The 27563-nt window shown below is 53.0% G+C and overlaps 1 protein-coding gene across 3 annotated transcripts in view; it reads right to left on the minus strand.

The window, feature by feature from the left end:
* Positions 1–1392: 1392 nt before the first annotated feature.
* ITGA11 (integrin subunit alpha 11) overlaps positions 1393–27563 on the minus strand; it is a 180721-nt gene continuing 154550 nt past the window's right edge. For 2 of the 3 annotated variants that reach the window (XM_075896852.2, XM_075896851.2), the window contains exons 22-30: positions 27375–27451; positions 25057–25146; positions 21515–21605; positions 20255–20368; positions 15220–15306; positions 13728–13838; positions 10028–10123; positions 6745–6858; positions 1393–2762 (exon numbers count right to left, since the gene is read on the minus strand). In XM_075896852.2, coding sequence (XP_075752967.2) covers positions 2691–2762; positions 6745–6858; positions 10028–10123; positions 13728–13838; positions 15220–15306; positions 20255–20368; positions 21515–21605; positions 25057–25146; positions 27375–27451 — 852 coding nt within the window. In that variant the 3' untranslated portion in view covers positions 1393–2690. Of the gene's footprint in view, positions 2763–5240; positions 5294–6744; positions 6859–10027; positions 10124–13727; positions 13839–15219; positions 15307–20254; positions 20369–21514; positions 21606–25056; positions 25147–27374; positions 27452–27563 lie in introns of all 3 variants that reach the window. The other variant, XM_075896853.2, reaches the window with a different exon arrangement.

Here is a 27563-nt window from a genome sequence, read left to right on the forward strand (position 1 = left end):
ATGATTTTCCGAAAATGCTTTTAACGGAAAAGTTTTCCGTTAAAAGCCTTTTCTGAAAAGCGCGTCTAGATTGGCAGGATGCTTTTCCGGAAAAGCGTCCGTGGCCAATCTAGACGCAGTTTTCCGCAAAAAAGCCCCGATTGCCATTTTCGCGATCGGGGCTTTTTTGCGGAAAACAAATCTGAGCTGTCTACACTGGCCCTTTTGTGCAAAAGTCTTTTGGAAAAAGACTTTTGCCCGAACAGGAGCAGCATAGTATTTCCGCAAGAACACTGACGATCTTACATGAGAGAGTGTTCTTGCGGAAATTCAAGCGGCCAGTGTAGACAACTGGCAAGTTTTTCCACAAAATTATCCGATTTTGCGGAAAAACTTGCCAGTCTAGACACAGCCATGTAGTCTAGACATGCCCCTAATGTACAGCAAAACTGGGTATTCTGTTTACACGGCTGCTAATCCCCTATTGGGCTTAGTCTGTGCCCACCAAAGGAAGTGGCAAAGCATCAGTTGATTTCAGTGGTGCAAAATCAGGCCCCGGTGATTTTTGACGGTGAGGTATTTTCTAGTCTGTCTATATGGCAGTTATTTAAAAGGGGGTGAATGCTAAAGCTAAGCTAAAGGTTTGGATTTGAAAAAGAAAGTGAATTTTCTCCTCACCAACGTCGGAAAGGAACAAGTTATTAAACAGCGCGTGGTGTTTTGTTGTTGGGTTTGAGGTTTTTGGGGGGTTGTGTTTGGTATTGGAGGAAGGGAAGGGTTTTGTGAGGATGCATTCAGTGTTCTTTATAATCCTTCCATTTCAATACTTTCAACAAGATTATTTGGCAACATTTGGGAAAACTGATCACTCATTAAAGGGGAAAGAAGAAACCATGGACACTCGCCAATATTTTCATGAAGCGAGTTCAATAAGAACATGCCTCCGTGTGGTGGGAACCCTTTGCCACTCCCAATACAATAGAAAGGGTCAATGTCAGATCAAAAATCTCCATTCAACAAAACAGGCACCCCCATGCTAATCATCCTTCAAGCCTGAAACTAACCCAGTTAGTCCCATTCTTTATTTAAACGGAAACAAACACATATAAACAACTCCCGGAAGCAGTTGCATCACCTACTGCAGGAGAACATGAAAGTAAACTGGGACTAGCTTCAATGAAACTGACTAGACTTCCTTTTTGCTCAAGATGAGAAATGCAACAAAAGCAGAAACAGATAAAAAAATCAATTAGATGTGTGTTTCAGTTTAAATAAATCTAACGTCATAACACAAAGACAAGGCCCAAAGGATCTGACCCTGCAACATGTGTATGGGCTCACAACAAGATCCTCATGTTGCAAGTGTAAGTATTTAATTTTTTAAACCTGACAGCGTCCCTTTAAAAGAAGTCATTCTGGAAAATACATTTATTGTCACAATAAATAAAGTCAAAAATATTACAGTCCCTCTTTCACTCTCTTCTAAAAGGGCTGTGAACAATTCAATCCAATTATAGATCATTGGGGAAAATGGTTTAGTACAGAATGGTCGTTGAAATGATGAATATTTAAAAATACTGTATGGTTAATCCTTAAAAAATACTAAAACAGTACTGAACAGACTGTTACACATTGGGTGGACAGCTGCTTTCTTTCCTTTCAATCATAAAGTTAATATTAGCATAAATAATTATATTATGCAAAAGAAAAGATTTTTGTCGAACAGCAGTGATCATTTCTGCATGACACAAAGTATGTACAATTATAATACAGTTTCCGATTCCTGTTGCCTGTAGACTCTTGGAAATTGCACAGTTTGTAGAAAACACTTCAAACTGGTTTTTAAATTTTTTTTTTTTGGCGTTCAAACAGGTAAATCTTTTCAGAATAAGTATATACAGCTGGACACTGAAGTTCTGTATTAAGGTGCTTTAATTTGCTATTAATTGTATTCAGTGCATTAAAAAGAAAGCAAATTAAAAACTCTCTATTAAACTTCTCCACTCAGAAAATGTAAAACGCGTGGGGATCCGAAGTTTTATATTGGCCAGTTCCACTTTGCTTCCAGGGGAGCTCCATTTAAGCCTGCATTTTTACATTTAGGTGCACCACTGGAATTTAATAGACGTGTAAACTGTTCATTCAGTCTGTTTACATGTTTTGGACAAGGTGTTTAGTCTCTTCCTTCCTCATCTTATTTTCGCAGGCAAATCGTGCACCTGGAGAATTCACTTGTGGCATTTTATTGACAAGTCCACTTAGTCTGAATAACCCAGCTGCTAGCCTTAAAAGTGAGGTCTCTCAAAAATACTGTGTCGTAGCTGCGTTTAATCTGACTTGCTCGTGGCTTCGATTTGGCGCATGGCATTAAACTTGCAACCCCCAGGATATAAAAACACCCAATCATCACAGAGACTACCCCAGCTTTGTTACTGTCCTTATGCACAACTAACTGCCCGGGGTGAGGCAGAACAGAACTATTTAAAACCAGTTTGAAGTACCTTTTGATGGTTGTGCTCCGGTGGCAGCTGGCCACGGAATAGGTTCTCTTTAGCTAATTTCACACAAAGGGGTGTATTCTCCTCTCGAGGCAAATGGAGTCCTACACCCACTTCCTTTGGCAGCAAGACCAACATCTCCTCTGCCGGCCGCACACGGATATGAACATGGCGATAGGGAGATGAGATTCGCAGACCCTAGCTGCGGGAGCCTCATTCTAACACTTTCGCCTGGTGCTCCGGCGCTGTATCTCTCTTGCGATTGGCACTTTTAAAAAATCCAAGCTGCAGGAATTTAAAGACAAGACAAAAAAACCAAAAAAACAAAAAACCCACCGTTACTTACAGCTGCTGAGGTTGACATGCGTTTCTTTTAAAGGGGAGGGGAGGTCAGGCAAGGGAGGCCTTGCATTCATTGGCATTTCATTTGTTTGATAAGAAAAAGGGTCTGGATAATTTGAGGTGGGCAAACGTGTGCATTAGACATTAAAGGACAATCCAGAGACAAGCCTTTCAAATGGCTGGCATTTCAATGCAAGCCCGCTGGTGTTTAAAAACAGGACGTGACGCGGACGCATCTGCCCACGGCGATGGGAACGCCAGAAGTATCAATGGTGAAGAGAAGGGCTCTCAAGAGGTCATCTAGTCTCCTGCTCTCTGGCATGCCAATGGGGCCGTGGGCCCTTTAAATTGCCGTTGGAGCCCTGCGTGACGCACACCGGGCAGCGCTGAAGGTTGTCAGGTGGCGCTGCGGCTGCTTGGGAGAAGCGAGCTCCAGCCCCGCCCCCTCTGCTTGAGGCCCCACCCTTTTTGGGGGCACAGAACTGGCTCCTCCCTGCCTTGCCTGGGGGCCCAGCAAGTCTGTCGGTCCCACCGCCTTCTCTCACGGCAGAGAAATGTTTCATCGTTGGAACGGGCTAGGACAGTGTTTCTCAACCAGTGGCAAGCGTCCCCTTAGGGGTACTCGAGAGAAGTCTAGGGGTCCGTCAACACAACTGAAATTTGGAGACAACTGAATTTGTGTTTTAAGTGTCACAGCGCTTTATATTTTTGTATTTTTTTACACCCAAAAATTTCACTGCCCGCCTGGTTACAAATATGTTGTTTAAACAAATGTGTTGCAATGGTAGGTACATTTTGTGTGTGTCTGAAAACTGTAGGTACTGGGGGTACTTAGAATTTTTTTTTGAAAAGGGGGTTCTATAATTTTTTTGGAAAAGGGGGTACTGTATATAAAAAAAAAAAGGTTGAGAAACACTGTGCTAGTAGCTCAGTAACTGGGCCTGTTATAAAGTGTGAGGTTGAACCTGACTGTTCTGGTTCCTGTAGTGATCCTCAGACCTCAGTGGGTCAGGAGCCAAAGCAGCCACTGGCATTACTCCACAGAGCCACATTCTTTCATTTATCAAAGCTAGAGGATTCGTGCAGCAAAATGACTGGCCAAGTATTTCACGCTTGGTTAATAACCTACTAACCGCCTTCTGATTGGCTAACAATGCCACCCCAGCTGTTTAATATCACACGCAGCAAAGAGCCGCAGGAAACATAGCAGAGCCGTTTGCAGCTCCCCGGTCTCAGTCTGGGTATGTCTAGACTGCATCCCTCTGTTGGCAGAAGGATGCCGATTAGGCAGGTCGACATTGCAAATGAGGCAGGGATTTAAGTATCCCGTGCCTAATTTGCATAAAAATGGCCGCCGCGTTTTGCCGACTCAGCACTTTGTCGGCAAAAAGCGGAGGTCTAGAGGGGATCTGTCAAGAAAGAAAGCCTGTTTCGACAGATCCTGTAAAACTCCTTGAAAGCCGCTTTGTCGACATGAGAGTGTAGACGCAACGGACAGTGGAGATGCAATAACGTCTTCTGTCGACAGAACTCTGTTGACAAGACGTGTTATTCCTCGTAGAACGAGGTTTACCGCCGTCGGCAAAACTGATGAGTTCTGTCGAGGTTATGTCGACAGAACTCGGTGGTAGTGTAGACACAGGTATAGTTTTGTTGACAAAAGTTGACTTTTGTCGACAAAACCCTGTAGTCTAGACACACCCTCTGAGTCCTGCTGCTTGAGCGTGAGGCTTTCTGGGAGGAGTTCTCGGAAGCTTGCAACTAGAAAGACTCTCCCTTCCGTCACGGCAGCTGTCACCCCGTGGGTTGTAACTGGGGCGGAAACGAAGCACCGCACGTGCTCAAAGGTTTTCAGGCAAAGCAGTCACGCCCTCGGTGGGTGTCTGAAGGGCAAGAGCTCCCGGGGTTTGGTGCAGGGTGCAGATACCTTATATTCGTCAATCCACAAAGCAAAATATCTGCTCTTTCAACATGTTCACATGCAAACTGTAAATGCCAAGGACCCCTGTTCCATATGCAGGGGGCCCACCACCCTGTTGGGCCGCTGGACAAGGTGCTCTCACCCTGTGCTCCTGGAAGGGGTGGGGCTTTGGGAGGAAGGGGCGGGGCTAGAGGCAGCCAGCCCTCAGTGCTGCCTGGAGCATGCCGTGTGGCACTCCAGCGGTGATTTAAAGGCCCAGGGCTCCGGCTGTTGTTCCCTGTCCCCCGCTGGCGGCCGGCCTGTCCAAACTGGGCACATTCTGCTCCCATGGCCAGGAACAGCTGCAGTACTGGACTTGAATGGGAGCAGGAGCACAGACAGAGCAGCAGGGGGCGCCCTGGCTGGATATATTTCTGCCTGCCCCCACCTCCCAATCCAGCTTGTCAAAGAGCCGCCCCATCTGCCTGCCCCCGCCCCGTCTGTGTCACCAGCAATCTTACCTGCCTGAGAAGGGGCCCTCTTGGGAAGTGCAATCTAGTCAGTCATGCCCTAGCTGTGGACAAAACTCGGTGTGGGTTTATCACAGCTTTGCAGGTAAAAGCAGCTGCAAGCTGCCCTGCGACCTGGGAGAAGGGGAACCCCGTCGCTACACCCGGGCTCAGGAGGGGGCTTCCTTTCCAGGGCACAGCCCCTGCTACCTGGGGTCTGTGGCGCCTTTCCCTGGAGTCTCCCAGGTGGCCTGTTTCCTGTGTGTGCCCGGCGAGGGGGCCGCCTCTCCCCCACGGCCAGCGGCCAGGGAGTCTCTGTGCTGTTCGCTAGGACGGGGGTCCTGAAGGCTCTGCCCAGCTGTGGGCAAAGCGGGCCTTGACCCTCGGAAGGGGAGCCTGACTCCCGGGGGGGTTCGGTCTAACTCCATGCCAATGGTCTGTGCATTGTTGGGAATTTGGCCACCCGATCCCTGCCAGCCAGACCCCTCTGGGACCAGCCGCGCTGCTCCGGCTTTCCTTGCCCTGCTCCGAACCCGCGCTGGGGAGAGGAGTCCCGTCTGTGCCGGGAGGTGAGACTCCCGCTGGGATGGGAGCAGCTGTCGTACGCTCTCCCCTGCAGCCGTAACCCGGAAGGAAGGACAAGGACAGTGATGGGGGAGCGCGGCTTCTCCTTCTCCCTAGGGGGCATCAGGGAGCGGCGGATGAATGCCCAGCTGGGGGAAGGCGCTGCCCCCCCCCTTCACCCGAGGCCCCGCCCCTGGAGCCAAGCCCCGCCCACCCAACCTGATCCTTCCTGCGCACATGGAGGGCCAGGCCTGCCGTGCTGCAGCCCGTCCTGTCCTGTCCCTCCCTGACGGCTGGGGGAAGCCAGGCTGCTGCGCCCCAGCCCAGCCTTTGGCGGTGGGGCATGGAGGCAGTTTCGGGAAGGCTGTGCCTCCTCTTGCCTGCATCACCGGCCGCCCATGTGAGGCAGCAAGACTGGCCGGCCCACTTCCAAGCCACCAGAGCAGTGCGGGTGCCAGGCTGGCAGCCAGCTTGGGCTCAGACTGGCCACTCCAGTCGCATCTGAGGCGTGTCCCTCCTGGAGGCGTCCCTCGGCTGCCCGCGGGCGGCGCTTTGCTGAGCTGTCACACCCAGGCCTGCTGGGCGGGCAGCTGCACAGAGCCTGCGAACCCTGGGGAGACGGCAGGGGCTGCCGCCAGAGCCCTGCAAACCCGCAGCTTTCCGCTCTATCGCCGCGGCGCCGACACGCGCTCCACGGCCCAGTGTTTTCACCGCGGGTACCAGTTGCGTATCCCCACAGGGCTCTGGCCACAGCGGCTTCCCGCAAGGACACGGAATGGAGGCAGAAGGCGGCGGCGGGAGTCGTTGGGTGCGGATCTATGGCCCCTCAAGCCAGAGGTCACAAGGGTCCCCTCTGGCCTGCACGTCTCTGGGTCAGTGATTCCTGTGCAGGGGCACGGTGTGAGCTCCCCTCGACCGCAAGGGGTGTGCTCTGCCGGGGGGCCGGCCTTACCTTCCATAGGGCCAGGACAAGGAGTGCGAGAAGCAGGAGCCCGCCCAGTGTGCTGCCCAGGATGATCCAGATGGGGATCTGGGACTCCTCTGGTTTGGAGATTTCAAACGTTACCTGCAATGGGAAGAGGGTGAGAATCCTCCAGCCGCACCAGCGCTGAGCCAGCCATGGCCTGGGGGCGGGGAGCTGTGCGAGGCGAACGGGCTTGGGTTGCAGCCCCCCGCCGGTTCTGCCCTCCTGCATGCCACTCTCCGCCTTCTCCGCTCCAGCACTTGCCCCGATCGCAGCCGGCAGAGCAGCTGCATGGCTGCCAGCCCGCAGCCCGGGGCTCTGACGCGCCGGAACGTGCCCCGGGCCCCTCACTGCAGCGTTGCCTGCGGATGCCATGGGCTGCACCGGTGCAGCCGGCTGGAATGCCCCAGGGCGCACGAGGCTCCCTCTCAAATTCACCCTCCCTGGCATGTGAATCCACCGCTCTCACGGCGGCTGTGGGGAAGTAGCCGGGTCGCCCAGGTCTGGCCCCCGGCACAGTCTGGCTGTCCCTGGTCTCCCCAGGGCCCTGCTGGAGGGGATGAAGGTAACAACATGCAGCTCAATGCAATAGAACCGGTTCTTTCACCTGCCTTAGGGGGCTAGCCTTGCCGGCGGGCACGTGGCGGCTGGGACTAGCACGGGGGTGTCTCTGGCAGTGAGGCGCAGCGAACCGCTGGCTCCCCTGCCATGGACAGACACCTGCGGGCTCCCTGGGCGAGTGGGCAGGGCAGGTAGCAGCCCAGCTCTGCTGGCAGGGCTGCTGGCTGGAAGATGGGGGCTGCAGCCTGCAGAGGGCAGCAGCGCTCCATTCTCCGAGCCCAGCAGGGACCGCAGGGGCCTGGTGGGAGCAGGGGCCGGCAGGCTGGGAATTTCACACACGTCTGCACGCAGGTCTGAAAAGGCTGGAGTCCCACGTCCCTTTCAGGACCTGTCCAGGCAACGTTGTCCGGCGTTCCTTGGCGACCACGAGGGCGTGAAACCGCCTTGGAGGTGGAGAGCATAGGCGGTGGGTGAAGGTCCAGCTAGGGAAGGCAAACCCCAGCTCCGCCCCTTCTGGCTGAGGCCCCGCCCCTGGAGCCAAGCCCCACCCATCCCCAACCCGATCCTTCCTGGCCACTTGGTGGGCTGGGGTTGCCATTCTGCGGTCCAGGACAGCTCTCCGCGGTGGCCAGGAAGTAGGGCTGTCAGGCCAGTGCCCCATTGGTCCCCGGCAGCCGGGCACGTGGGCACTTTCGGGAAGGCTGTGCCTACTCGACCGGCTGCCCATGCTGCAGAGTCTCCGAGGTTCTCAGGAGTCCAGCAGCTGAAGGTTTAAGAAAACCCCCCAATCCTGGGAGAGTCCCAGTGAAATCCAATGGAGCCTCCCCACCAGCCCTGCCCTGGCTCTGGGCCTGGCGGGAGCAGGGCCACACACGGCTTGCACAACAACGTTCCTGCTCCAGGCAGACCTTCCGCAGCCTGGCGGCTGCTGCTGGACCCGTGGGGCTGAGCCAGCTCTCACTGATGGCACTGGATGGGCCCTGTGGCCAGTCATCAGGGAATTCCCGCCCTCCCCGGCCAGTCAGCCCGAGATGCAGCCCGGACAGCATGAACCAACCGCCCCCGTTGGAACAGAGCAATCTCTCTGGAGTTCACTTCCTTGTCTGGCTTCCCCCACCCATCGCTCTGGGCCCTCGGCCCTGCCTGTCTGTCCCAGGTGGGGCCTAGGGTGCGTGTGTGCGGCGCTCCCTGCTGGAAGAGACCCAGTGAACTCCTGGCTGAATTGCTTTAAGGTCACACCACACATCCCCGCAGTGTCTGCTGGCCTCCTCTGGACGATGTGGAGTCCTGCCCCGGCTCTGGGCTACGTTTACTCTGCCGGGGGATTGCGGCTGTGGTCAGCACACCCTCAATCTAATTTACAACCCGCAGCAAGCACAAGGCAGCCAGGCAAGGGTGTCCCCCGGCACCCAGGCGGCCTTGTGCTGCCCGTGGAGATGCCAACGAGCCTTCCTGCTCTTTTTAGCCATGCCAGCGAGTGCCGGGACGGCCGACTTGCTAACGGCAGCGTAGATGGCGCCAGACACTGTCCTGCGTGAACTGATCACTGCTGGGCCCGGGCAGCTCATTTCCCCGCTGCCAGACCCCTGGGTCTTCCGGGGTAGGGCCCTTGATCCAGTTGGTCTCTGTTTCTAAACATGCTTTGTGCCTCGGCGCTGTCGCTCGGGGCCAAGAGCCGCTCTGTGTGCGGGAGATACCCCTGTCTCTTTGGGTCCTAGGGGAACGTGGGGCGGCCCAAAGAACTCAGAGAAGCCAACGGTGAGGGCGAAATAACGTGAGGTCTGCTCCCCCCGCCCTGCCAGCCCCCGCCCGGAGCACAGAGCGGGTGAGCGTTGCTCCCGAAAGCCCTTCATGAAGCCAGCTGAAAAATGTCAGCGGGAGCGTAAATCACCGGAGCCAGGAAAATGCTGAAAACGCCCCCGGTGCTCGCAGGTTCAATACACCCAGGCAGTTACACAGCGCTCGGCTCAGGCTGCAAAGGTCGGTACGTCTCTGGTTTGGACCCAGCTCCTCACTGTGGGATCTGAGCATCCCAGACCTTAGTCCTCGCCAGTGTCGGAAGTGGCGGGAGGGTGCATGGGAGGGTGCATGGGAGTGTGTGTGACTCTCCCCTCCCCCAGCATCTGCAGGGAGGGAAAGCTGGGCAGTCAGTCTTGGGCACTGGGGCATCAGTGGCCATTCTCGGTTTCCAAGCTGGTATTGTGCAGGTCGAGGGGTAGGGAAGAACGGCACCTGAATCTGCCTTCATCTGAACCACCAGCTCTCTCTGGCTGGCCTGCCCACTTGTCCATGGCCGGTGGGTGTGCTGGGGGCGGGAAGGCACTGGCCAAACTCCGCCCCCACAACACCTGCTATACAGGTTTTGGGGCAGTGTGTTGCCTGCCATCCTAGTCCTCCTGGGCTGGGGAGCGTGGGATGCACGAACGCACTCCCGCTCCCCTCTCCTCCCTGTGGTTGCGGGGCAAGGAGGTATCTTGGCTCCTATGAGGGCGGGGTCATAGTAAAAGGGGCGGGGCTGGAGGTGGGGCTGAGGGCTTGACTCCCCCAGCCCTACCTGCGCTGACCGCCAATGCTGGACGTGCTCTGATTTCTCCTGCGCAGCAGCCTGGGGCAGGCCAGCTCCCCTTTGGGCCTTGGTCATCGCGCCCGTTCTAACGCAAACAGCTGCTCCCCTCATTGGGGAACACAGCCAAGAGCGACTGGCCCTCACCTGGCGGCTGGGGTCCTCCTCCCGGAAGATGAAGGGGCTGCGAAAGCGCCGCTGCAGGGCTGCGTTCGTCGTGAGCTTCAGTGACTTGAACTTCAGCTGCGAAGGTAGAGCTGTGGTGAGACTCAGTAGCAGGCCCAGCGGGAGCCCAGAACGTAACACTCTCCCACCCCAGGCAGGGGGCTGCTTCAGCCCCACGGGGCCCACTGCAGGCCGGGACTGCTCCAGCTGGCCGGCCAGAGAAGCCCTATCCATGGTGGGTCGGCCTGGACTCCTGCCACAGGTTACACCTTGGCTCCCCAGGAGTGGGGCCAACAGGGACTGCCGGCCCTGCTCCCGGGGAGCCGGCTGCAGAGCCCCTCAGCTAGTTCGGTCTTAACAGGGGATTGGCAACCCCTGCAACGGAGGCTCTGGTGAGGTGGGCCCTGCCCATGGGCACTGGCCTGAGGCCACCAAACATGTCACGCAGGCCACAGAACGGCCATCAGCTGGCAACAGCTTTTAGTCGGTAGGAGCTCCAGCTGGATCCTGGCAGGAGCTGTCCTGGGCCAGGATCTGTAGCTCACCACAACCCAGCTGCAGGCAGTTGTGTTCAGCAGATGGCCTGGCCACTGCCTAGAAGCCAACAGCAAATGCCTCAGTTCACAAGCCCTGAGGCAGGTTCCCAGGCCCCTGGCTCGTCCCCGTGAGGCCAGACCCTGCCAGCTCACGCGAGGGGTTGTGATGTTGGGCGAGGTACCAGTCTGGCTGCCTGAGTCCCCCTGGCTGATGAGCCCGGCTGCTAGGTGGAAGGTGAAGCAAATGGGATCTGGTGCCACCTCAATGTATCTGCTGCATCATGGGGATTCACTGCATTGTAGGACTAGAAGGGGCCTCAAGGGGCCATCTAGTGTGGTCCCCCGCGCTCATGGCAGGACCCAGAACCATCCCTCACAGACGTCTCTCTAACCTGCTTTTAAATATCCCCAGAGATGGAGATTCCACAACCTCCCTGGGCAATTTATTCCACTGTTTAACCACCCTGGCAGGTAGAAAGATTTTCCCAATGTCCAACTTAAACCTCCCTTGCTGCAATTTAAGCCCCTTGCTTCTTGTCCTATCCTCAGAGGTCAAGGAGAACAAATTTTCTCCTACCTCGTTGAAACAGCCTTTTAGGTACTTGAAAGCTACTGTCCTGTCCCCTCTCAGTCTTCTCTTTTCCAAACTAAACAAGCCCAATTCTTTCAGTCTTCCCTCGTAGCTCATGTTCTCTAGACCTTTCATCGTTCTTGTTGCTCTTCTCTGGACCTTCTCCAATTTCTCCACATCCTTTTTGAATGTGGTGCCCAGAACTGGACACAATACTCCAGCTGAGGCCTAATCAGTGCAGAGTAGAGCGGAGGAATGACTTCTCGTGTCTTGCTCTAAACACTGATGTCAATGCCTCCCAGATTGTGTTTGTTTTGCAGTAGTGTCTCACTGTTGACTCCTATTTAGCCTGTGGTCCACTATGACCCCTGGATCCCTTTCAGCAGGACTCCTTCCTAGACAGTCGCTTCCCGTTTCAGTGGCGCTGGAACAATTCTTGGAGTGGGGGTGCTAAGCTGCCTCCCCAGCCCTGTCTGCACCCCTCACTTCTCCTTACAGCTGGGGGTAGCAGCAGAGTCCTTGGGGCAGGGAGCAGAGTCTGTGGGCACAGGGCCAATAGCAGAGAGGAATGCCCCAGGCTGGCAGTGGGGTCACACGGGGAGGGCAGCTAGGACTCTGGGGCCAGCAGCAGAACCTTCAGGGCCGGCAGTGGAGTGGTCAGGACACTGGGTGCAAAACTGAGGAGTGCCGCAGTACTCCCCGCACCCCTGCTCCCTGCACCTATGTCCCATCCTGTCTGGGTGCCACTGTTGTTCCTCCCTAAGTGGAGGACTTGGCATTTGTCCTTATTCAGCTGCATCCTGTTCACCTCAGACCATTTCTCCAGTTTGTTCAGATCAGTTTGAATTTTAATCCTACCCTCCAAAGCACGTGCAACCCCCCCCAGCTTGGTATCATCCACAAACTTTATAAGCGTCCTCTCTGTGACATTATCTACATCATTGATGAAGATAGTGAAGAGAACTGGACCAAGAGTTAATCCCTGTGGATCCCCTCTCAATACGCCCATTCAGCATGACTGTGAACCATTGATAACTACTCGCTGGGAACGATTTTCTGACCAGTTTTTCACCCACCTAAGGCAGCTCCATCTAGGTTGCATTTCCCTCTTTTGTTTGTGAGAAGTCTATGCGAGACAGTATCAAAACCCTAATCAAAGTCAAGCTATACCACATCTACCGCTTCCCCCACACCCACAAGGCTTGTTATCCTATCAAAGCCCTGTTCTACACTGGGGAGTTATTTCAAAGTAACTCCCCTTATAACAAGCAGAGCGTCCACACTACTAAGCCTTTTATTTCAAAATAATAACTCCTGCTTTCCATGAGGAATAACGCGTACTTCGAAACAGTTATTTCAAAATAGCTGCTATTTCAAAGTAATTACTCCCCAGTCGAGGTAGCATGGCCACATTAAGGGAACCTGTCTCGGACTAATTTTGAGGCTTCCCCATACTGTGGACACGCTTGTTCAAAATAGCTATTTTGGGCGTTATTATTTTGGAATACGTTATTTTGAAATAATTTCCTAGCATAGACATGTCCAAAGAAAGCTACGAAGAGACCTACAAGGCGATGCTGAGGGATTTGGGTTTATTTAGTCTGCAGAAGAGAAGAGTGAAGGGGGGTTTGAGAGCAGCCTTCAACTTTCTGAATGAGGGTTCGAAAGAGGATGGAGAGAGGCTGTTCTCAGCAGTGACCGATGGCAGAACAAGGAGCAATGGTCTCAAGTTGCAGTGGGGGAGTCTAGGTTGGATATTAGGAAAAACAATTTTCCTAGGAGGGTGGGAAGCACTGGGATGGGTTCCCCTAGGGAAGTTGTGGAATCTCCATCCCTAGAGATTTTTAATTCTCTGTTGACAAAGCCCTGGCTGGGATGATTGAGTTGGGTTGGTCCTGCCTAGAGCAGGGGGCTGGACTCGATGGCTCCTGACGTCTCTTCCAGCCCTAGGATTCTAGGATTTGAAGCTACCTGATGGGTTTGAATGATTTGTTCTTGACACTTCCATGCTGAGTATTAGCTGTTCAGCATCTCCCCAGCACCTCTCCCAGATATGGGCCAGGGATAGGAAGAACCTTCCAGAAGGACTGAGCTAGCAGAGTCCATGTGGCCCTGGGCTGGATCCCCCACTGGTGAAGTTCAGCAGAGCTTTACTGACATCTGTGCCCCTTAGTCTCTATGAGACAAATTCATCCCTAGGGTGGGAAGGGGAGTCTCTAGTAATGTCAGAGTTGGACCAGTTCACACCAGCCACAGGGTTAGCTCTAGACTTCAGCCTCTCCCTGCCTCGCAGGGGGGTTGGATTCATTCGGTAACCACAGTAAAGCACGTTGACGAAGAAATGGGCAGTGGAAAGCTCCGTGTTGCATCCTCCATGGTGGATACTGGGTATCCTCAGGAGATACTGGGTTAGGATGGAGGGTTCATCGCAGCCCAACAAACAGGCTGCGAATGCAAGAATCAAAACGCTCTGTACTTGCTGGGACCAACGGAGAGCTCAGGGTGGGTTTGCCCCGTCAAGCTTCACCTCCAGGCTCTTTCAGGTTTTCGGCACAGCTCCAGCGGCCGCACTTACTGCTTTCAGGGACTCCATCCACAGATTGCCACGCAAGCAGAAGTTGATTTCTTCATTGGATGCTAATTTGACGTTGCAGTCAATGGAGATGACGTCCGAGTTACTGTGGTTCTGGAGAAGAGGAAGGCATGTCAGTAATGTCCCTGGCCAGTGTGGTCAGATTTCCAAAGTGGCTATGTCTAGACTGGCATGATTTTCCGCAAATGCTTTTAACGGGAAAGTTTTCCGTTAAAAGCATTTGCGGAAAAGCGCGTCTAGATTGGTACGGACACTTTTCCGCAAAAGCACTTTTTGTGGAAAAGCATCCGTGCCAATCTAGATGCGCTTTTCTGCAAAAAAGCCCCGATCGCCATTTTCACGATCGGGGCTTTTTTGCGCAAAACAAATCTGAGCTGTCTACACTGGCCCTTTTGCGCAAAAGCTTTTACACAAAAGGATTTTTGCCCGAACGGGAGCAGCACAGTATTTCTGCAAGAAGCACTGATTTCTTACATGAGATCGTCAGTGTTCTTGCGGAAATTCAAATGGCCAGTGTAGACAGCTGGCAAGTTTTTCTGCAAAAGCAGCTGCTTTTGAGGAAAATCTCGCCAGTCTAGACACAGCCGGTGTGTATAATTCAACAACCCTTCCACCCAGCCCATACTGGTGCCATTGAAAAGACACCGCAGCCCCACTCTGATTGGCTCCTGTCCCACTCAGGGAGGAAAAGGGAGGCAGACCTATTGTTTGGAGCCTCAACAAGAACCAAGATGTTGAAATCAGACACGGGACGAGTTTGCGCCAGTGTCTCAGATTCAGTGTGTGGGAAAGGAGAAAGGGGTAAAATCCAACCCAGATTCCGAATTTTGCTGTCTCATTATTATTATTTTACTCGATGTACAGGTTGAACCTTTCTAGTCCAGAATTTCACCATGGTGACCTGGAGCGGAGCCGTGATCCAAAAGGGCATGAACAGGGAGGCAGTGCTGGTGGAGGGAGGAGAATGTTGGGGGCAGAACTGTAGGCTAGAGCAGAGCTGAGCAGGGTCTGGAAGGAGGAGGGAATGGGGAAGGCCGGAGGGAGCCGGTAGACGGTTCCTATTTGCACAATGGGCTGCACCAAAGCCTCCAGGCCATGTGGACGGGTTGGAATCTGGATTGGCGCTTTCAGCTGAAGCCCATCTCTACCCAAAATCAGCCCCACACATTATCCAAACGGCTTTGATGAGCGGCACGGAGCCCGCAGCCCGAGATCAGCTGTGTGATGCTCTGGGCACATGCCGCCGAAGGGGAGAGCTAAGGTCTGAGGGTGGACGGGACGTTGACTCTGGCTAATTACACAACACCCAGCGCTCACAGCCTGGGGGCCCTTCCTAGATCCAGGATAGCTGTCTCCCTGCATGTAGCCCTGAGGCCGTGCTAGCTTTGGGGCATGTATCGATCGCACAGAAAGAGCTGGAGTGCTTTGGAGACAGGGCCCAGACAGGAGGGAAAAGCGGAGGCAAAAGGCATACCAGGTGTAGGTTCCGCAAAAGGTCCTCCTCCGTAGGTGCCCTTCTGTAATCAGTGTTGTTTCCCCAGATATTACACGTTGTGTTTTCCTTCAGTGGGCAAAAGATATCCAGTTAAACATAGAGCAATTCATGTTCAAACAGACCCACAGGAGCTAAACACCCTCCCCACCCCCGGCTTTCTAAATTCAGGCCAGTTTTACCTTTGGTCTTCCACCATGCAGAGCCCATGAATGATCTGCGATGAGCATCACAAAAGACTGGGTTCTCTATCTAGACTCTCTCTTCTAGAAAGTCCATCCTAATCGAATGCGTGTAGCACCCCAAAGCATGGAGAAGGTCTCTCTCGATGCATGCGATCCATTCTCATTTGAACCGGCACGCAAACGTGTTCTCTAACTACAGCTACTTGGATAACCACCAAACATGGCCAGTGGGGGTCACGGATCAAACATTTGAGCACATTAGGTGCCCAAATGTTACAGACCTTCAGGCATGGAAAGTTTAGCCCTGAAATCAGAAGTTAAGAAGGAGGGGCCGAAAGCCAGGCTGAAATGGACAGCAGGTGGCTTTTGCTCCTCGCAATTCATTTTTAATGAACACGTTTAATGTATTTTTAATGAAAAAGTTAACAGCTCTCCTCAACCCTGTTTAGTTCCAACAGAGGAGAGTTATTGCCAGGAGCTTTTCTCTGGTTGGAGTCAGTCTCCCTGAAATGAGCCTGTTTTCAAGGACCTAAAAGGGTGTTACAAAGAGGAAGGAGAAAAATGGTTCTCCTTAGCCTCTGATGGTAGGACAAGAAGCAATGGGCTTAAATTGCAGCAAGGGAGGTTTAGGTTGGACATTAGGAAAAACTTCCTAGATGTCAGGGTGGTTAAACACTGGAATAAATTGCCTAGGGAGGTTGTGGAATCTCCATCGCTAGAGATATTTAAGAGCAGGTTGGACAGACATCTATCAGGGATGATCTAGACTAGTGTTTCTCAAGTACCCCAAGTACCTACAGTTTTCAGACACACAAACGTTTTTTCTACCATTGCAATGCATTTGTTTAAACAACTTAACCGGGTGGGTGATGAAATTTTGGGGTGTAAAAAGTACACAAATAATAAAGTGCTGTAAAACTTAAAACAAACATTCAGTTTTCTCCAAATTTCAGTTGTGTTGACGGACCCCCAGACTTCTCTCGGGTACCCCTAAGGGTACTCATATCACTGGTTGAGAAACAATCTAGACGGTGCTTTGTCCTACCATGAGGGCAGGGGACTGGACTTGATGGCCTCTCAAGGTCCCTTCCGGTTCTAGGAGTCTATGAGCTAACCCTCTGCGAAAGCGCAGTTCACAAGTGCTCTGGGATTCAATTTCCCAGGTTTGTCGAGGATCAGGGAACAGAGTTTCATCCCGGGATTGGGGGCGGTGGGCATAGTCCCACTGTGGATGATTAATTTGTGTCCTGCCTCGGATGGGTGTTCTGTATCAGTGACACATCCCGCAGACTGGGTCATCTTCAGACCTCCGTCCATGTGTGCGGGCGTGTGTGAGGCACAGGGGATGGGGAAGCACGCCAGGGCGGAGGCTACAGAAACAGGGACGAGGCGATATCCACTGACACACCGTCTCTGAGACGAGGCTGTCTTTTCTTAGATAGCCTGGGAAATATCCACAAGGTTGCCAAGAATTGGCCCCTCCAAACTCTGTTTTGTGGTCGTTCAGGTTCCAGCCGATATCCCAATCCAAGCATAATTATTTCAAGACCCACAAGAAGTCATTAAATGCGAGTGTGTGTGTGGGGGGGGCGAGGGGGGTTGTTAAACCTGTGGTGGGCAACCCTGCTGAAGTCCATGAGTGTCCATCAGAGCCAAAGAGTTGAAGAATTGGGGTCATGTAAGAGAGAAGATGAATAGTATCAGAGGGGTCGCCGTGTTAGTCTGAATCTGCAAAGCGGCGAGGAGTCCTGTGGGACCTTACAGACTAACCAGATCAGCCATACTGTCACTGGTTCATTCTCCTGCACATCTACCAACGTAATATACACCATCATGTGCCAACAATGCCCCACTGCTATATACATCGGCCAAACAGGACAGTCCCTAGGTAAAAAAATCAAGGGACACAAATCTGATATTAGGAATGGCAACATACAAAAACCTGTAGGGGAACACTTCCATCTTCCTGGACACACAATTGCAGATCTAAAGGTAGCCATCCTGCAGCAAAAAAACTTCAGGACCAGACTTCAAAGAGAAACTGCTGAGCTACAGTTCATCTGCAAGTTTGACACAATCAGCTCTGGATTAAACAACGACTGTGAATGGCTCGCTAGCTACAAAAGCAGCTTCTCCTCTCTTGGAATTCACACCTCCAGATCAGCTACTAGAAGTGGGCCTCATCCTCCCTGATGGGATCCACCTCATCATCTACAGCCTGATTCTGGCCTGCACATTTATACCTGCCTCTGGAAATTTCCACTACGTCAGATGCATGAAGTGGGTCTTTGCCCACGAAAGCTTATGTTCCAACACTTCAGTTAGGCTACGTCTAGACTGGCACCCTTTTCTGGAAATGCTTAAAATGGAACAGTTTTCCGTTATAAGTATTTCCGGAAAAAGCGCGTCTACATTGGCAGGATGCTTTTCTGGAAAAGCACTTTTTCTGGAAAAGCGTCCGTGGTCAATGTAGATGCGCTTTTCCGGAAAAAAGCCCCGATCGCCATTTTCGCGATCAGGGCTTTTTTGTGGAAAAGACTATTGTGCTGTTGTGACGTAGTGGGGGTAACTTGCTAGGGCTGTGGTGACCTCTGCAGTCTGTAGCCAGACCCAGCAGGGAAAGGGTGAGTCATTATGCAAAGGGGGTTCCAAACCTGTCTGACCAGCTACCCCCCATGGGGAGAAACAAAGGAAGGTGGAATTCCACCCCTGGCTGGGGGGCAGAGCTGGAAGAGAGTTAGTTTTCGGTCTGGGATCATGGAGGAGACAGCCTAGGAAAGGGGCTGGAATTTAGGGGCCCAGTATCCCCCATATCAAGGGGGGCTGAGGCATCCTAGGCCTGCCCTGTAACCAAATTACATCTGTGCTGTGCTATATCCTGGAGAAGCAATAAACTCCCTCTATTCTACCGGCTGGTGGAGTCTGTTCGTGCCATTATGGGGGTGCAGGAGTCGGGGGAACCCCAACGCGTCGTCACAGCTGTCTACACTGGCCCTTTTCCGGAATAGTTTTTCCGGAAAAGGACTTTTGCCCGAACAGGAGCAGCATAGTTTTTCCGGAAAAACACTGACAATTTTACAGTAGATCGTCAGTGCTTTTCCGGAAAAGCAAGCGGCCAGTGTAGACAGCTGGCAATTATTCCGGAAAAGCAGCTGCTTTTCTAGAGTAAGTGGCCCAGTGTAGACACAGTCTCATTCTATAAGGTGCCACAGGACTCCTCACCGCTTTTGAAGATGAATAGTAACACTCAAGGTGAATTGACCAAGGAAAATAATTACTCACTATCAGGATAACAAAATAACAGCATTTACCAACTTCCTGCAGCACAGGAAAGTATGTCCCCAGTTCTATGGCAGGGGTGAGGAACCTTTTCTGGGTCAGGGGCCACTGACCCCCAGAAAAATCAGTCAGGAGCTGCACACAAGGGAGAAGCAAAACCCAACAAAAAACCCCAAACCCAATCATCCTCCCTCACTGACGTGGCCCCCGACGGAGAAGACAAACTCTAGCCGCATTCCCCTCGCACACCAGAGCCTGGGGGGCCCAGGCTAATAGATTTTGTGTGCTCCAGCTCCACGGTGGGGCAGTGGGGTGGGGAGGCTGGAGAGCCAGTGTGGGCTCCCCAATGCTGGGGGGAAGCCCTGAGCCTCGGGGGCCAGATCTAGGCAAGTCAGGTGCCGCATCTGACCCCTGGGCCTGAGGTTCCTCACCCTTGTTCTATGGGATGAGATCTATAGCCTCATCTTGCTGCCTGGTGTGAGTCCTCCCTCCTGAGTGGAGATGGTTAAGCATTAGGGAAGGGCTGGGCAGCCCTGAGGAGAGACGTGATAAAGGAAATATTTCAAATGGCAGCACCTTGAATCATTCCCAAAGTTTTTTTTCCACTCCAGCTCATCTGAGGAAGTGGGTTTTGCCCACAACAGCTCATGACACTATTATACATTTTCAGAGGGGTGACCGAGTTCCTCTGTAACAGGAAAAACGTAAAAAACAACACATAGTTTAGTAACACCTTAAAAACTAACAAAACATGTCGATGGTATCATGAGCTTTCGTGGCCACAGCCCACTTCTTCAGATGACTGGAAGTTCAGATCAAAGATTAAATAAGGGAAGGGGGCGGGGGGGAAGAAAAAAGAGACAGTGAGCAGATAAGAGGGGTGGCCGAGAGGGGTGGCCGAGTTAGTCTGTAAGGCTACGTCTAGACTGCAAGCCTCTTTCGAAAGAGGCTTTTTTGAAAGATACTTTCGAAAAAGCTTCTTTCGAAAAAGAGCATCTAGACTGCAATCTCTTCTTTCGAAAAAGCGTGACGCTTTTTCGAAAGAGAGCACCCGGGCAGTCTGGATGCTCTCTTTCGAAAAAGCCCTGTTTGCATTGAGGAACGTCTTTTTTCGAAAGAGCACTTTCGAAAAAATGCGTTCTTCCTCGTGAAATGAGGAGTACCGCCGTCGAAAGAAAAGCCGGTTCCTTTCGATTTAATTTCGAAAGAACGCGGCTGTAGTCTAGACGCAGGTGAAGTTTTTTCGAAAAAAGGCCACTTTTTTTTTGAAAAAACCCTGCAGTCTAGACACAGCCTTACAGGAAAAACTTAAAAAACAACAAATAGTCTAAGAGCACCTTAAAGATGAAATAGTTACAAGAGGCTGATAAGAACCATTAGTTTGCACTTGGAAAGGAAGATGACCACACCAGATTCTACACAGATGTCAAGAACCATTGGCACCATAAATGTATTAGTCACTAAGGTGCCACAGGACTCCTCGTTTTTCAAGTTACAGATGAACACGGCAGCCCCTGTAAGACTCCAAAAGTCAAAGTCGTCAAAACGCCTACCTGATCCACAAGGAAATCAGTCAGCAGCAAAAGGCGATTCCCTCCTCTCGTGGCCACGGGGATTGTAATTTTGATGGTCACGCCATCGACGGGAAAGAACCCCAGATTGTGCAGCTGCAACAAGGAAAGATAATTGTTTTCACGCGGGGAGCTGGCCTTCAAAGAGCATGATCGTTCTGCACTAGATGAGGAAGAACACGTTAAGAGCAAGCTCGTTGCTTGAGGATAACAGGTGGCTTTTTGTGGTGAGGTGGACCTGAAGTGGGACACGGTGTTTGTTTTTACATCAGGTGATGCAACCAGTTATTTTACTGGGGATGTGTTGGGAGTAAAATCTATCATTTCTCTTTTAGGGCCTTCTCCGGCCTCCATGATCACAATGTCTGGGACCGTTAATGGACCCTCTCTAGCTGGAAAAAACACCGAGCAGTCCTGTGGCATTTCAGAGTCTAACACATTTATTAGCTTTTGTGGGTAAAGCCCACTTCATTCTTTAATCAAGAACGATGAAAGGTCTAGAGAACATGACCTATGAGGGAAGGCTGAAGGAATTGGGTTTGTTTAGTTTGGAAAAGAGAAGACTGAGGGGGGGACATGATAGCAGTTTTCAGGTATCTAAAAGGGTGTCATAAGGAGGAGGGAGAAAACTTGTTCATCTTGGTCTCTGAGGCTAGGACAAGAAGCAATGGGCTTAAAGTGCAGCAGGGGAGGTTTAGGTTGGACATTAGGAAAAAGTTCCTAACTGTCAGGGTGGTCAAACACTGGAATAAATTGCCCAGGGAGGTTGTGGAATCCCCATCTCTGGAGATATTTAAGAGCAGGTTAGATAAATGTCTATCAGAGATGGTCTAGACAGTATTGGGTCCTGCCATGAGGGCAGGGGACTGGACCCGATGACCTCTCGAGGTCCCTTCCAGTCCTAGTGTTCTATGATTCTATCAGATGAGTTGGAGCGGTGTTTACCCATGAAACTTGTTAGTCTCTAAGAAGCTACAGGACTGCTCGTTTGTTAAAGTTACAAACTAACACGGCTCCCCCTTGGAGACTTCTAGCTGGAGAGGCCAGCTGTGCACACAGAGGCGGAGGTAGGCTGAGCAGGCTGAGGTGGCACAAAGCTCAGCCAGGGCTTTCCTGATCCTGTGATGGGGTGCACGCCCGGCCAGCCCCCCTCACGCCCTGACTAACTGGAGAGCCTCTGATTAATCCCTGGGCAGACAAAAGGGACGTATTTTCACCCGTCACCGGAAGATGCCGCCTTACCTTAAACGTGCAATTAAAGGGAGGGCCGATGCTGTCGTACCTCTCCGGGGAGCTGCTTGGCTTGATTTCGTAATAGTCCAGGCTTGAACTCCTGTCGGGGAATGGGAGCCTGTCACGTCTCAGCAATCCAAAACAACCAATCAGAAACAAGAGAACCCTGGCACCCGCCCCGCACTGCAGTAATGTCGGGTTGAATGGTGGGAAATGCTCAGGGGCTGGCAGGGGACAGCTGCCGGGTCAGAAGAAGGCACCTCGACAGGGGTGTGGGGGCGGGCTCCCTTGGCCCCTCGGTGTGCTGGTCCTTACTTTCACCCACAACATTGGCACGGACGCTTTTCCGGAAAAAGTGCTTTTCCGGAAAAGCATCCTGCCAATGTAGATGCGCTTTTTCCGGAAAAAGGAAAACTGTTCCGTTTTAAGCATTTCCGGAAAATCATGCCAGTGTAGACGTAGCCTACAAGAAAAGCGTAGGAGCCGAAAAGAGAGCACAGGGCCAGCAAATGGAGGAGTTTTATGTGATATCTGTAATCGGATTTACTGATCGAGGATTGGCTTAGTCACTCTCCCGCGGTGTCATAAAAGATGAGACCGGTCGGCCGACGGCTCAGTTCATACATGCAGCTGTGCCTTGCGTAACGCGCTGGTACGCAGGGTCCCCAAATCACTGACAATGGAGCTGAAAAGTTGCCTCCGTTTTTCAGCGTGACCGCACTGTAATGTTTGCATTCTCTGTGCCCGGGGGGTGGTTCTGGCAGTTGTGCTCTGGTTGAAGTGAAGAGAAACAGTCCCATAAATCAGAAGCGCTAAAGTGACTCTGTTTGCTGGGCCCCACAGGCTGGCGTAGAAGGAATCACAGAAAGATTCCAAAATCTGGTAGAAATTACAGCCCGGATGGGGGGCAGCCATGGGATACGCATATAGACGCTGCATTTCTATAACTATAAATAAATTGTCCTCTGAACTTTCACTCGCTTTTCTCCTTGAACTGTGAATTTACTCACGGGAGAAACATTCTGTTTACCATGATGCAGGCCCAGACAAAGTGTTTATGGGGCTCAAGGCGGCACGCTGACAGCAGGGCCTGGCCGATCCTGGCTTTCTCTGCCTCGGGCTCCCTAGCAATTGGTTCCCCCAGAGGCCTGGAAGCACCTCAGCTGCAAAGTGCAGGCGAACCGCAGGTACCCCGAGCTCTCTGTCACTTATTCCGCCCCATCTCAGGGCTCCCCTGCAAGTTGAACCACGGCCAGGTAAGCTGGCCCACTAGGCTTTGGCTACAACAGTCACACGGAGCACTTAGGCAGCGAAGACAGTGGGGCCTAGCAGGCGTAGCACTGGCCTGGCCCTCAGCAGACCTTAGCTCTATTTGTGGCTTTCCCACCGGCTGGCTGGGCCCCCTCGGGCAAGTCGCCTCATGCCCCGTGCCTCAGTTTCCCCCTCTGTCAAACGGAGATAAGGAGACAGAACTCCTTAGCTGTTGTTGGCACTGGCTGGTGAAAAGGGATGTCCCTGTGCAGGACGCTAGCCTAACCACCAGCTAATTGTTCCTCCAGGCAGGCCAAGTAAATGTTGCCATCTTCATTTTCCAGGGGGGGAAGCGGACACCCAGAGGGGGCAGAGGCTCGCCCAAGGCCAAGCAGCTAATCTGGTGGCAAGGATTAAAATCCCGACATTCTTGACTCCCCGCCCACTCTCCTCCAGGCCTCTCAGGCCTCAGCAGGGTCCCTGCTGGCGCTCCAGTTTGCCATGGAGTAGGACTTTTCCAACACCAAGCCCGACATTGTCTGCACTCTGCAGCCCTGCCAGGACCTGAGATGGCAGGACGAATGTCCTAAGGTTCTTCCTGTTGTTCCCCATCCTGGCCGGTTGCCAGGCCTATGAATCATCATCATGTCCATACCGTATTCCTGCTAATTTGTCCATACATGTGTGGAATAAATTTTGTTCTGTGCACCAAGACATGTGCAGATGTGCACCACCAGTAGAAACACATGCTGCTGGCTGTGAGTGGCTGTGGCACTCTGCCAATCAATTGGGCGGCATTTGACTATCTCCTGGGTGGCTCCCCAAAGGCTCAGTTGATATATAATGCAGGATCTCTCCCCCCTCTGTGCTGTGGGCTCTGCTTCTTCACACCATGTCTCCTTGGGGGACTCCCAACAGACCTGGCAAATGGTACGACCCACTAGCCACAACCTGGCTCCTAACAGGGAAGCTTTTCAGCGGGCTACTGAGAGTTCAAGTTCCACGCTGGAAGGTTCGTTGCCGACTCTTCCAACGACTTGCACCAGGATCGCCCAGCAGCGCCACGTTGTAGGGGGAGGTTTGTTGTTTGTAAGGGCTCTCTGGTCCAGTCCAATCCAGCTGGAACATTTCATCGGCGCGACAATCCGCCCTCTCTCTCTGTGCCCGGAAATGGGACACCGGTGGCTCGTGTGCCACGGGGACAGTGCAGTCTCTGTGGTTGCATGTGCTACGGTCAGCGGCTGCAGGCCGGGGCTGGTGGGAGAGGGCGGCCGTGGACAGGGGAGCAGGCATCCAAAGCCGCTGTCGTTCTGGTTTGACTCCCGGCAGCCTCCGTTTTCTCAGCATCGGTAGCCATCGGCCGTTCCTGCCTCCTAGCCTGCCGCGGGAGCTTGTTCTGCTGTGCCGCGGGATTGCTCCCGCACCGCAGAGCCGCCGGCGAGACAGCTCAGCCGGGGTTACCCAGGAGTCATTCCTCGCAACTAACTTCTTTCTCCTTGCCGGGGCAGCCATGAACCTTGCTGCTCTAACACAGGGCAAACGTGCCTCTCCAGGCGCAGAGTGGAGGCTGCACCCGCGGATCCTTCACCCCTCTGTGGCATGCTCCCCTCTTTTCCTCCGCCTCGGGGAAGTGGCCAGTGGAAGCTGAGAGATTGTGCTGGGGGCAGGGCAGCGTGGGAAGCCCCTCCCCCCCCCACAGCGCAGAGAGGCCCATGGAGCAGCCAGCTGCTTAAAGCAGCTGGCGGCTGCTCCTGGCCTAAAGGTCCCGGCAGGATGGGCCACAGGTGGGATAGAGAGACTTGGAGGGCTGGATCTGGCCCACGGGCCGGACCTGTCCCACCCCAGTCTGAGGGGGGACCACCTGGTATTTCCCTAAAAAGCCCCTTAATTAAAAGCCTGTCTCTTGTTTCTCATGTGGTTTCCCTTGATTTCCATCCAACAAAGGAGGCCACTGTCCATAAACTGGCCACCCCCTGTCAGATTCTCTCCCCTCAAGCCTGCTAGCCAGCCTTCCCTCTCCCTGCTGCTCAGCTCCCCACATTCAGCCCCCTGCGGCATGTTGTGGGGCAGAGGCACTGGGCCCGTGTGGAGAGCAGGGCAGAGCCAAGAAAGCTCCACAGGGACACGAGTGTAAGGAGCCGAGCTCCTGGCCTGTCAGGCAACTCCAGGCAAGCCACGAGCTGAGTGACCTCCCCTCAGGCAGGGACGCATGGGGCCCTGGGAGCAATGGGTCACCTGGCAGAGCAAGGGGCCAGTTTGGTGCCGCGATTCCTTACCCGCCGGCCACAAGGCCCACGCACCTGGTGAAAAGGAGGTCCGCTTCGTATTTCAGGTGAAAATTCAGGAGAGCGGAGTTGTCCTCTTTGGTACTTTCGTGTTCTTCGCTGTCACTGGAAGCCAAGCAAAACATAACAGCAGTTAGGACTCGCCGCACTGCGAGGGAAACGGCCCACCCCGCCGTGAGGGACTATGGATTCTCCAGGAGGCCTGGGACATCGGCCCTTATGGGCCAACGTGGCCTTTTCAGGGCCTGCCCCTTTCAAGTATGAACTGTCAGAGTTAAAAACCAGAGGGAGAAGCTCTGGTGTTGTGCAGTGAATTTCTAGGAAGGCAGGGGAAGGACTGTAACCACATCCTGCAGTTCCTTGGGTCTGTTTTGGAGGCAGACAGGAGCCCTTTCACCTCAGAGCTAAGGCTGCAGGGACCGGAACCGATAAAAAGGGATTTGATCGTTGGTACGGCATGATTCACAAACTCTGCAAAGAATGAACCCTCCCCCTAAATTCTAGTGCAGTGATACTCCGACCTCAGAGTGTCAGGAGTCAAATTAGTAAATGACATTTCCCCGAAGACCCCAGTGGTGGGAATTCACTGTTTCATGTTTTATATACCTACTGTGTATTTGAGAGAGTCTGTCTGTCCAAGAACTAAATGGTGAGAGCGAGGACCACCACATACGGGAGGCAGCATCCTCTGATCCTAACTTAAAGCAAGGGCAGGGTTTGGCTGGGCCAGGACAATGGGATGGGCCTGGAATGGGATTGTTTCTCATCCAATGGAAAGGGAGGACGTGGTTCTCGGATCCTGCCAACGGAACGTATCAGAACCAGAGTCCTACTGCAACTCAGCTCTAAGCCCTGACGTTTTGCAGTGTGGGAACACAAGGCCTGGGGCAACCCCCCAGGCACGGGGGCTGGGACGCCCCCCATCCAAAGGCACCTCCCCCACCTCTTCTCTACCCCCACCCCACCCCAGCTGCCTGTGCTCTGCCTCGTCACACCCCTTCCTGCCCTTACTCCACCCCATTGCCCCCTGCGACACCAGGCGAGGGATTACCGGAGGCAGCAGGGGTCACTCCCCTCCCTCACACTTACTGCGGTGGCAGCAGCTGGAATGGCCCGGCAGCCCTATCCGCTCTGCCCCGCCCCGCCCCGCCCTGCCACCCTCTCCCGGCCCACTGCACTCCGCTTCTCTGCGGCAGCAGGAAGTGGAGCACCCCCAAGGTCCTGTCTGTGGGAAGGGTGAGGTGGCTGCTGCAGGGCCCCCCAAAACGCGGGGCCCTGGGCAGCCACCCCGAACCATCCTAGGGCTGGGATGGCTCTGTGGACACAGCTCAAGCTGCAGGCCCCCGGCACAAGATGTGGGCAGTGCAGAATGGACGTGTCCACGTGGCTGAGAGACCCAGATCCAACCACTCGTAAACCCAGAGCAGTGTAGACGCTGATGGGTTAGGAAACACTGAGGCCAGGAGCCAGGCTCCCTCAGGCCCAAGTTTACAATGCAGTGTGGACATACCCTTGGAGGCCAATTGTGGATGAGTCAGGATTTGCCCTCTTGTGGAAGATGCCTCGCAAGTGTGTGCAGAAGCCATAGAAAAATGTTACCGGCGAACAAGCAGGCAAACAGATTTCCCTCCGTAACTTTTCCCAAGTCGAGGCCATAAGGCCGTGCATTTGGGTAGCCAAAAGTCTCCTCACACCACACAGCTGCCGTGCAATGACGGATGGGGGGTGGGATGGGAGACAAACAAGCCACAAAACCCTACTCAGGTTTTACTTGCTTGTCAAAAATATTTACTCGTGCCGGGCAACAGGGTGAGCCGAACTTTGCAAGCATGAGGCATTTTTACTGGGAGCGTTTGTGTTTGGGAAAACGGAAAACCATTGGCAAGCGCCACCTTCTATTCCTCCACATGCCCTAGAAGGTTGCTGGCAGCTGACGCACATCAGATAAACAGAGGGAGAGTGCGCCATGACTGACAAATACAATACTGCATATTTTCTAACAGCCAAAGGTAATTTAATTTCCATATGCTAGGCCCTGGGTGCCTCCGGAGCAGAGGTTGCCAGCTTTGCTGAACGATGCTAATAGACATTGAAGATCGAAATGCGGGCTCTTGCCAACCATGAATACAGCTGTGGAGTATCTGCACCCTGCAAACACACTCTAATTAAAGGTCCCAGCTGCCGTTGCATGGAGGAGCAGGGGGGGAAGGGGAGAGGTGAAAACTATCCACAGTGAGGCTGCAACAGGCGTTCTACAATGGGATCTGTGCAGACAAGACAATAAAGGCAGTACATATGTGCACAGGGAAAAGAACAACGATGCAGTCATTAACCTGTTGGCAGTCAGATAGATCTCCATGCTTTGAAGAAAAATAGACTTGCTGAATTCGAAATCCAGGCGAAAAGCCACCTGCAGAGATTAAAAACAGATTGGGAAAAAAGGCATTAAAAACACAAACTTATCCAGCTGTCGCAGACACGGGCTTTTCCTTGGCCACCATCTTTTCCCCTTACCCCTATTG

This window comes from Pelodiscus sinensis, chromosome 14 (assembly GCF_052426305.1).
Source record: "Pelodiscus sinensis isolate ZL-2025 chromosome 14, ASM5242630v1, whole genome shotgun sequence".
Lineage (NCBI taxonomy): Eukaryota > Metazoa > Chordata > Testudines > Trionychidae > Pelodiscus > Pelodiscus sinensis.